General features: G+C 45.6%; 1 protein-coding gene across 2 annotated transcripts; it reads right to left on the bottom strand.

Annotated features, from left to right (window-relative positions):
• Positions 1–2,327: 2,327 nt before the first annotated feature.
• AHSA1 (activator of HSP90 ATPase activity 1) lies at positions 2,328–10,216 on the bottom strand. Of its 2 annotated transcripts, XM_004262288.3 has the most exons (9): positions 9,970–10,216; positions 8,409–8,599; positions 6,633–6,715; positions 6,114–6,231; positions 4,925–5,013; positions 3,944–4,072; positions 3,382–3,483; positions 2,839–2,890; positions 2,328–2,721 (listed from the first exon to the last, which is right to left on the bottom strand). In XM_004262288.3, the coding sequence occupies exons 1-9, from the start codon at positions 10,047–10,049 to the stop codon at positions 2,549–2,551; spliced, it is 1,017 nt and encodes a 338-aa protein (XP_004262336.1). In that variant the 5' UTR covers positions 10,050–10,216; the 3' UTR covers positions 2,328–2,548. The 2 variants fall into 2 exon arrangements, with proteins under 2 accessions (XP_004262336.1, XP_033269574.1); XM_033413683.2 differs by lacking the exon at positions 3,382–3,483 and having other exon boundaries at positions 9,970–10,201.
• Between the last annotated feature and the right edge of the window lie 227 nt (positions 10,217–10,443).

The following is a 10,443-nucleotide window of genomic DNA, read 5'->3' as shown; positions in this document are numbered from 1 at the left end:
CTGGTCATATTGAATTCTTACTAGGGTTTAAAACAACCAACAGTACAAACCTGCCAGATCCTGCTGGCCTCCCTCGTCTCTTGGGAGACAGGATGTTTCAGATCCTTGGTCTCATTGTTCACAAAAGGGACCCAGATGTGCTTCTTTGGCTCCTCTATTACGATTAGATTTTCTTAACATGTTGAAGTGCTTCTCAAAATCACCCCTGGTATCAATATCACCTGGGATATTAAAATGTAAGCTCACAGGCCACACCTCACACCCACTAAGAGTATCTAGGGGTGGAGCCCACTTTCCTGCATTTAACAGGTTCCCCTCAGGAGGTTCTTAGTTGAGGAGAACCCTTGGCCTAGGATTTGCAATTTGGCCAATTAACCAGATTTTCAGAAGATCAATTCCTGCTCAAGGGAACATGTGTGGGCTTGGGAGCCCAGAAGTCAGCAGGTAACATGCCACCGGGGGCCAGAGCTCCTACATCCATCTCTAATGCTCTTATAGGTACCTATTATACCACCCATTTTACAGATGAGGAAATTTGCCCAATTTGTTAGGAAGTGACACATTTACAATTCAAACCCAAGTCCAAAGTTCTGTTTTTAGCTCTGTCATTCTGCTTTTTAGGCTCCGATGGCTAACCAAAATGTTATCAGTGAAATGGAAGTGGTGAAAATTGGAACAGCCATCAGTCCTGGGGATATGAATGTTACCGAGCTGTCATATAACAGGAACTTTGCCTGGTGCTTTGGTTATTACTGAGACACTTGTAAACTTCACTTCAGATTTTTCCTAGGTATTCTGCAATTGGTAACTCTCCCGCCAGGTGTGAAAGGGGTCCTTTTTTGTCACTGGTCTCTGTGTTAGGAGGGGTCCTTGATTTGCTGTTTTTGTTGATTTTGGCCACGCCGTGCAGCACGCCGGATCTTAGTTCCCTGACCAGGGATAGAACCCATGCCCCCTGCATTGGGAGCACGGAGTCTTAACCACTGGACTGCCAAGGAAGTCCCAAGGGGTCCTTGATTTGATTCAAGCTAGAGCACAGGTAGTTTATCAAAAAGTATCTGTTCGAAGCCCCAGGAAGCAGATATAATGCTGAACTAGATGCAAATTAGTTCAGCCCAGCACTTGTTGATTAATTCAAGCCAAAGGAGGATATTGGGGGTCTAAATTAGCCGGATCAGTACTGATTTCCTACTTTAATTACATTTTGGCCAAGTCATGTTGGTTGGATTAGCCTGCAGACCTCACTGCCACCTAATAAAACAGGCAAGGACAGATGAAGGAAATAGCTGTAACTGCAGGAGGTAGTGTCTGGATTAGAGGGTGCTGACTCACACTGAGGTCACCAGGGCGGGGCTTGTCGAGGAAAATGACCCTTCCTGTGAAGGTACAGTTTACCTCTTCCTGCAACGTGGCAATCTGGACCCCACTGGAACCCCTTCGTCAGTGCTCAGTAAACTTGCTTAATGGAACCAGGTATTTAAAAATATATTCGTTTCAAAAAAAAAAAAATATATATATATATATATATATATATATATTCGTTTCTTCCTCTTTCTGGGAGTAACAACAGGCCTGGAATTTCCTATTCCAGGAAGGCTGCCTAACATGCTAGAAATGCAGCTGCTTCTTTTCAGGGATGAACGCGACGAGGCAGTAGACAGTGGTTTGGACTTGAGCACTGGCTCTGCCGGTTATGGTCCTTGTTCCAAATTCCAACTCTGCTAAATTATCTGTTGTAGGGTCTGGGATATGCGTTAAGAAATCCAAGGACTAGGTTCTTGTAAAACAGAAATAATGCTAGTATGTTTCATAGGGGCTAAATTATGGGGGCTAAATAAGCTACTGTAAGGGAACTGCTTAGTACAGTGTCTGGTACATAGTAACCGCTCAATAAACAGAAGCTCAGTGAGCAGAAACCCAAAGCCCACAGTTCCCCTTGGTCACAGGGTGGGGAATCTCTTTCTACGCCTCAAACCAGCACCTGGTTGATCACCTCTTCTTGGAAGAGGATAAGAGGCCATGCAGAGTGGAAAGCCCAGGATGCCACCTGGACCAGCGATAAAGTTTCTTGGTACCGTTCACCCCAGGGAAACTCCACCCCACATTTCCCTCAGTGAGGGGAAGAGACCCGTTTTGCCAGTCTGCAGTATGAAAGGACATGAGCCCAGGAATGCCTGCTGGTGAGAAGTAGGCTCTTTTCAGGCCTCTTAATTACATACACTTATGCAGAACGGAGATAAAACCCCTCCGTTGTTTTTTTTTGTTCAAAACCTTCAAGGGAACTCTTAATACCAGCCACCCCGTCAACACAGGTTCCAGATATGCACGATTTTTAAATTACGTTTATTTAGCGTATGTACACATAAAAGAGAAATCACCCTCTGTTCCCACCCAGCAGAAAACATGCACAAACCCAAGGTATACATGAAGGGAAGGGGCCCCGGCCCCAAGTTAGTGGTTGGGATGGTGCAATCCTGTAAGTCACAAGCCCCAGTCAGGAGAGGGCTGGGCTGAAGTGTTCGGCGGGCTGTACCCTCTGCTGCTATTCCTAAAATAAGCGTGCGCCGTAGCCAAAGGTCTGTTTGATGCCCTCAAAGTAGTACCGCTGCCAGCCCTGCCGTGTCCTCTCCTCCTCAGGGGCAGGGATGCCTCGGCCTTCCATACACAGCTCAGTCTCTCCATTTTTGTCAATGAAGGTCAAGGAGATGGTGGCAAAGTGCCCTGGGGAAAGGCAAAGGAGAAGGAGGTTTCAGATCCAGGGTTTCCATGTGGGTCTGAGGCTAAGGGGAAAAGAAAAAGTTCTGGGGGCAATGGCAATAAATACATACGCTTACTTACCTTCTGGCCAAGATTTAAACCTCCACTTCATCACAATATGTTTCTCAGGGATCTAAAATAATCAAAGAGGTCAGCCTATACTATAGACTGCAACGTATCCAATCCTAGCACGCATCACCCATCTGCCTTTCATACGGGGCCCATCATCTGCAGCTGTACTACTGATGAGGACAAAGTGGACCAGAGTTGGTAGCTCCTGCACTGACATCAGCCACAGCCTCTCCTCTTACTCCTAAGTTGGGTCCAGTCACCTGTGCCCACGTGAAATCTCAGTGCCACAAACGGAAAGCCATAAGCCACCAGTGTATCTAGCCTCTCTTCCATGTTTGATTTTTCCAGGAAGAAGCAATTTTACCCCACTAAAGAAAAATTTATATGAAAGCAAGAGAATTCAGTTGTAGCAGTCTTTTGAAAAACAAAATGAGGTTTTACTAACCAAAGAGATTACAGCCTTAAATTTTATCTACAGAGCTGAAAAAGAAAAGGAGGAAATGTTACTCTTCTGACCAGACAAAAGCTATATCCTGGCAAGCACGTACTCACCAGATCAGTGAATTCTCCAGAGACATTGCCATCTACCAGGTGAAACTTGCCACCTTTGTCTGCTTCTAACATTGCAGGAGCATGGGTAAAGGCCTGAACAAGCTGCAGAGCAAAAGGAGGTAAGAAGATGCATGGCTCTCAGTGGGACCCAGGAGAAATGCCAGCTGACACCTGTATGCCTCAGCTCTCACTTCCAAAGACACTACTCTACCCAAGAACCAGGTTTAGGCTCTTTTCTGTTCCACTAGAGATCAGGCTTCGACTCAAGTAACTCTTTCTGAACCTAGGATGCCATTATTTCGAATCCATTTACTTTTCTAACAAGAATGATTCCAGTGGTTCCCACTTACATGACCCAAAACTAGCATAAAAGAGAAAAAAGAAGATGAATCCACTTTGATGAGTGGGTTGAACAAAAGTGTTTTCCCTTTGCCTCTGAGTGTACAAGGAAAGCTTCACGGTTCCACTCAGCACTTCCTCCACACAAAGCGGGGATGTGCCCACAACTCCAGTCACTTGGGATGGCAGATGCCAGGAGCTGGAAGGACAAGACTATACTTACCTCCTGAGTGGTAAAAACTCTATAGAGCTCCTCTGGTGATGTCAGGAAGGTTTCTCTAAGGGTGATCTTACAAGTGGGGATTTTGACACCAACAGGTCTTGCCTGGGTTTTTGAAGGAGCAGACTTAGCCTGTGGAAGTGGCAGTGAAATTGTCAGTTTAGAGTAATGGTGAAACCTCAATTAACAGGGCTTCAGGGATAGCCCTGCTATTCATTCTCACAAACTTTTTCACCTCCAAGGCTAATTATTCCAGAGAGTTAGAGGAAATTTATGTGCATGGGCACTTCAGTCAGAAGGAGAACTTTCCCAGAAAATCCTCAATGCCACTCTAGGTGAAAGAAGAGTGACACTCATTTAAAAGCCCATTGCTGAAGGGCACACCAAATCATAAGGTACTTCTGAAGAGCCCCACGTGATTCTCAAGCAGAATTTCTATGCTTAAATAGCTGGAAGCAGCACCCCCAGAATATCCTTCAGTGTGCTGACAAGAGGGCAACAGGGCTGAAAACCAAGTGGTGAACCCAAACCACACAAGTTCCATCTCCAGAAAAAATATTTGCTCACCCTGCAAATGCAGCGAAATCGATCAGTCTCCTGTTAGGTGAAGTTAGTGATCTAAGTAACCCCTGATACCTTGATGACACCTTTAGTATCAAAGTATGAAATGTAGACATAATACTTAAGATGCATATAGGTGAAGACCACCCTGCGTTCATAACCTCCTCACTGGGGTTAAACGCAACAGTCGGACTCTGAAGTCCCTGATGGCTTCCATTTGCTCTAAGGGGTCTGTTATAAATGAATAAACACCAGGTTAAAGATGGGGAGACAGACACTCTGTGGACTCTCTACAAAGCACCAGCTCTGGCTCAGAGGTTAGGGTGGGAGAGAAAGAGCTGATATAGAGACTTATGAAGGAGGCAGTGCCTTAACTCCCTTTCCAGACGGCCTCCCGCCCCAGCACATGGGGACACCGGTTACCTTGTGCTCCTCAGTTTTCAGTGCTGGCTGCCCGGCTGGGTCTACTGACTCTCCATTCATTGTAGGCAAGATCATACCCTGCGTGAACTCTGAAAAGATAAAATCCCAGCTCTTGGAAGTTATTTCTTAGTAGCTGAGACTCAGGGTTTCATTGTAGTTTGACAAACATGGCCATCTTAACTCAGATGGAGGTCACGACAAGGGAGGGAAGAGTAATCCACTTTAGCGTCTTTAACTTTGATCTATGCCAGACAGGTATCTGAGTGTATGCTACAGAACACAGTATGTTCACTGGGATTATTTTAAACCCGACTCAATTAGAAGCATCACGACTCGTTAAGCGTACGTGAGGTCTACTGTGGATGGCAGCCAATGAGCGCAGTGGCACTTCCAAAGACTTCAAGAGTGTGCCAAGATACCCACGGCTGCAATTTAGTCCCCTTTCTCCACTCTGCCTTGCCTCTGTAGGACAGCCACAACCAGTTATGGCATCAGGGCACTGGTTCCCACCAAAAAAGGTTTCCACCTCTATACCGGTTCCCTCTGATGATCATCTGTACTCTGACGCCAAGATCAGAACACATTGGCAGAACTAGAATTCTAGGGGACAGCTGAGCTGACTACTATTCACATAACCCTCTGAATGTCCCTGGAGAGTGCGCATCAAAAATGGTGCAGGACACTATGCTCACGTGGTGAGTCTGGGGCTGCCAACTCTTTAGATCAGCAAGTCTAACAGAAATACAATCTCAAACCTCAAATGTAATATTAAATTTTCTAGTAGCCACACTAAAGCATTACAACAAACAGGTGAAATTAATTTTAACGATATACTTAACCTAATATATCCTAACTACCATTTCAATATGTTATCAGTATCAAAAAATTATTGAGACATTTTACTTTTCTTTTAAATACTAAGTCTTCAAAATCCATAGCGTTTTTTGTACTCGCAGCACATTTCAATTTGGACTGGCCACCTTTCAAGTGCTCAACAGCCGACACATTAGACAACATGTCTCTAGATCTTTCCCTTACTTAAGGTTTATAGACTGATTTTAAATGAAATAAGCCTCCTCCCCCCAAATTTTTATCCATTTGCCAAAGAAAGACCTGTCAAGCCCCTTAATTAGCATCTGATTGGTGGAAAACTATCTTCTCAAGGCACTCGCAAGTACTCAAGGGATACCTGTTTTGAGGGTGCTGATGTAAATTCCCATTGCTTCTCTTAGAAGTTTCACCCCTTCTTCCTTCATTAAGCCCACGAGATTTGTGTCAGGCTCATCCTTGGCAAGGCTCACACTAATCTGAGTGAAAGACCAGAAGTAGGTGGTAAATAACTTGAGAGGCACCCACATTGTGGAATGTCAGTGCTGAGCAATCAGATAACTGCTAACATTTCCAAAGGAAATGAGGGTTGAGGTTTTTGTACAATCCCCATGAGTGCTGCTTCTCGAGGTCTCTCTGCCAAGACAAAGGTGGCTAATGTTAGAACCCACACTACTCACTAAAGCAAAGTAATTAAATAAGCACAAGCTGCTCTGGGAGCTCCCGATGGCACCAAAGACCCAGAGAATCATCTGCAGACTGGGGTTCTGAATGCTGGGGCCAAGCCTGGCCTGTCATGTTGAATGACAGGTCATTTTTCTCATCTGAGAATAAGAGGATGTGGAAGACTCAGACAGATGAGGAAACAGAAAGCACAAACCTCCACTTCATCCACGCTATTTTCATCAGACAAATTGGGGATCTCCACATGGCCCTTGTACTGCACCCCAGACTTAGAGGTACCTGTCAAAAGTAATGCAATGTTATCAGTCTCCTTCTCTTCTCTCCTCCTCTTCTGCTCTGGAGTGCTAACCACTATTCTGCTTACGCTTCTTTTGGACAACTGAACTGACCTTCTTTATTCTGAGAGAATGCCATGCCAGATGCAGCCACTGCCCCCCACCCTGAAATGTCCTTCCCCATCAGATTTCTTGAGGCTGTGCTATTACAGTGTGGGACCAAGAATCATGTGAATTTGGCACCAGCATGAACTCTGCTAAGGAGGACTTGGTTGATAGTCAATACAGACAGCTCTGCTAGAACGCTTGTCTGGAAAATACAAATTTGTTCCAATACTATTGATATATTAAGGTACGATTTGATCATAACATGAATTTCATGTTTGCTTATACGTGATTTCATCCTTGAGAAACACTAGGTGAACCCAAAGAAACCCAAACCCAGCTGAATGGAGCTGTATAGGAATACGCGAAATACACATCTCAAACATCTGTCTGCCAGTGACTTCAGTTCACTGTGTGTTAGGAGCCACGCCATCCACTAGTGGTGTTATAATGCTCCTTCTCATCTCAGGTGACTCCCCTTCCACCACCTCACAATAACCCACATGCCTCAAGGCTTCTGACGCCCACTTTCACAAGCAAACTTCAGGTCTTTGTCAAGGTAACGCATCATATTTATCATGTTATTTATGTATTATGATTTAACATGTGTAAACTGTGCCATCAATTTTTACATTCCTAAATTTAAAGAAAATCACTGATAAAACTTTTGAGTATAGTGTCACGTCCCTAACCCCATCTTCCCTACAAGCCCTGTGGTTTTTGTTGAGAGATTCTGCATAGTGTGGTGATTTTTAGAAACACATGTGTCATGTTATAGCAGAACTAACTGTATTTCAAAGTTAACTCACAAAACACTTATTTATCTTTACTTCTCTAGGCCTCAGTTTCTCAATCTATAAAAAGGAGACTGGGCAAGATGATACCTAAGGTTCCTTCCAGACTGCTGTGCTTTAGTAGTTTAAAATACAAAAAAAGACGATAAATACATTTCCCCTCTTTATTAACATTCACTTGAGAAATGTTTATTGAAAAAAAAATTTATTTCATGCTTTGCCCCATACATGTACCCTTTTAACTTTACTGTCTTTTAAAATTCAGCCTCCCAACAGTCAGGACCATCTAACCATGGGCCCAATTCTATGTTAATATCTTCACAAAAGGGACATTAAGCTAGAGAATAAAACTGACCCAAGTTATAATCACATGCAAGCTTCATTACCACAGCACTCTGAACTGTTAGGGTCACACTGGAGAGAGTTAAAAAAAATTTTAAAAAAAGAAAGAAAACCAAAAAACTCCCCCTCCCCACTTTAAAATCATCCAAGAGGCAGAAATAGCTAGTCTGAGAAATGTCACATTGTATGTCCCAACACAGACCAGGTCCAAAGATTCAGCAGCTCAGCTGCTTCATCACTGGGGACTTGTGAGGCTCTGATAGAGGAAACCCATTAATAGTGTCCCACAGTGGCAGAAGAATTTCAGCATCCAATACTGTTTTCGATAGGACTCCAAAACAGCATTATCTCCCTTGAAAAAAGTTCATAACCTCTCAAAAACTGTTCTCCCCGGCTCCTGAACAGGTCAATCAAAATGCAGTTAACCTCTGTCCTGAAAGCCAAGCATAGACTTACCTGTCCAGTTTAGTTTGATGCTCCACTCATAAAAGAAGATAAGTTTGCCTTTGCGATTGTTAATAGATGCCTCTCCATCAAGCTTATTCACTTCTGTCACCTCGCACTTGCCTTCCTCATTTTGCACACGCACTGCCAGGAACAGTGTTTTCAGCTTATCTGTGGACCAATTTGAAGCATCTCTCTCTGTCCTGCAAAACAGAAACAAAGCTATGGACCAGCAGCCAAATGAAGGATACAACTGCTCGCTTTATGCAAGAGCATCCAAGGATAAAGGAGGCTGCAAAAGAACACAAAACCCTCAGCCCCACTCCAGTATGTCCACAAACGTGTTACTCCTTATTGACAGTATGGGACTCCTAAAAGGAAGACCAGGAGTCCCATATGTCAATAAGGACAACTGCTGTAATAGAGTGGTTTCAAACTAAATGGAAAATTCTGCTTTCCTTTCTCAGCATGATGGTGCTGGGGTCAGCATTAGACGCTTTAACGTGGCGCCCCCGTCTGACCAAGTGGAAAACTGTGCACATCTTGCTGAAGTCAGGAGCACACAACGGGGCCAACAGAATGCAGTATTGAGCTAAAAGGTCCAGTAACGAATAAACCAATAATCTTGATCTCATTAGCACAGTGTTTTGACCTGTCAAATTCAGGCTATGCTATAAAGGCTCTACACATTCTATGCCCTCTAAATGGCCATGAAAACAATGTAAGTCCAGCACTTCAAAAACAAACAAAAATTAAGTCAAACACTCTGTGTTAAGAGGAAAGGAGGCAGGCTGAGATATAGAGAAGAAAAACTATCTACCTCCCCATTTTCTAACTAGTAGAGAAAACAACAGTAAAAAGAGCTGCAACAAAGTAAAAATACAGTAAAGACAGTATGAACAAAGTTCACTGGACTCAAAAGATAAAACATTACTTGTAGAGGATTTCATGAAGGAGAGCAGACTTTTAAGAGTGGTTGGGTTATAAACCATGATTGCCCGGCAACCAGGGGCAGTCCCTGGAGCTACAATACAACTAACTTAATAGTTCCGGGTGACAGGCCACGGCGCCTTCAGGATCACTGGGCTCTGGGCACCGGCACAACACGTTCTAAACCTTAGCCTTCTGGAGTGAGGCAGCAGTCCCCTATGACTGACTTTTAATTCCACCCGTAAGCCGGAAAATAGGGATTCCAACCCTCCCGAGACTAACACTGCAGTCTCCCAACACAATCCACGGCGGTTTGGGTCTCACTGACTCCTGCGGCCACGAGTGGGAAGCATCTCCCCGCTCAGGCTGAATGCAGCAGCCAAGGGGTTCTGTTCTCATATCTGAAACCCCTCGTCTGGGGCGCAGGCCTCCATGTCGTCCCCCCGCCTCCCCCGCCAATGAAACGGAGGCCGGAGGGTGGAAGGACCTGGGACTACGGACCCCTGTTAACAGGAAGGACCCACACCCATCTCTGGGCAGGAAAGGCTGCCTCGGCCCCAGCTTTGTCCCGGCCGAGGTTCCAGGGACCCTGCAACCCTGGCCCGGCCGGAGCGCTCCCGCGGCCTGGCCCGCTGGCCCTCACCAGTGCCAGTTGTTGACGTTGGTGGCGTCCGCCCGCTCCTCCACGATCCAGCGTGGGTCGCCCTCACCCCACTTGGCCATCGGCTCTCCGGTCGCGCCGCCACCAGCTCCCGAGCAGCCACAGCCACAGCCTCAGGACCGCGCGGACCCAGCCGCCCGGCAGCGCCTGGAACCTACTAGAAGCGGCCGCAGAACCTCCTGGCTTGCTTTTCCCTCCACCTCCCCGCCCCCGCCCCCTCCCCGCCTCAACTTCCGGCTCCTCCTCCCTCCCACCAGGTGCTTCCGTTCCGCCTCGCCGGACCTTAACTTCTGTCTGTTCTAGGGATCCTTCAAACTCCTTCGGGTTATTGCCTAAAAGACACGAAATGCTACCGCTCACACGGTCATTCCTCACCCGTAGAGACACAAAGGACACTTCTCATTGTTTCCCTGAACCCTTAATCGGCCATGCTAAGCCTCATGGGAGTTGTAGTCT

Source organism: Orcinus orca, chromosome 2, assembly GCF_937001465.1.
Source record: "Orcinus orca chromosome 2, mOrcOrc1.1, whole genome shotgun sequence".
NCBI classification, from domain to species: domain Eukaryota; kingdom Metazoa; phylum Chordata; class Mammalia; order Artiodactyla; family Delphinidae; genus Orcinus; species Orcinus orca.
Note: the sequence above shows the minus strand (reverse complement) of the source record. Positions and strands in the feature narration are given on the sequence as shown.

Excerpts from the sequence above, each read along its gene's own strand:
- AHSA1 (XM_004262288.3), bottom strand. The coding sequence starts at position 10,049 with ATGGCCAAGTGGGGTGAGGGCGACCCACGCTGGATCGTGGAGGAGCGG. Across the intron at positions 6,716-8,408 it reads CATCAAACTAAACTGGACAG|GTACCTCTAAGTCTGGGGTG; the intron begins GTAAGTCTATGC and ends TACTTTTGACAG. Across the intron at positions 6,232-6,632 it reads ATAGCGTGGATGAAGTGGAG|ATTAGTGTGAGCCTTGCCAA; the intron begins GTTTGTGCTTTC and ends TCTTTCACTCAG.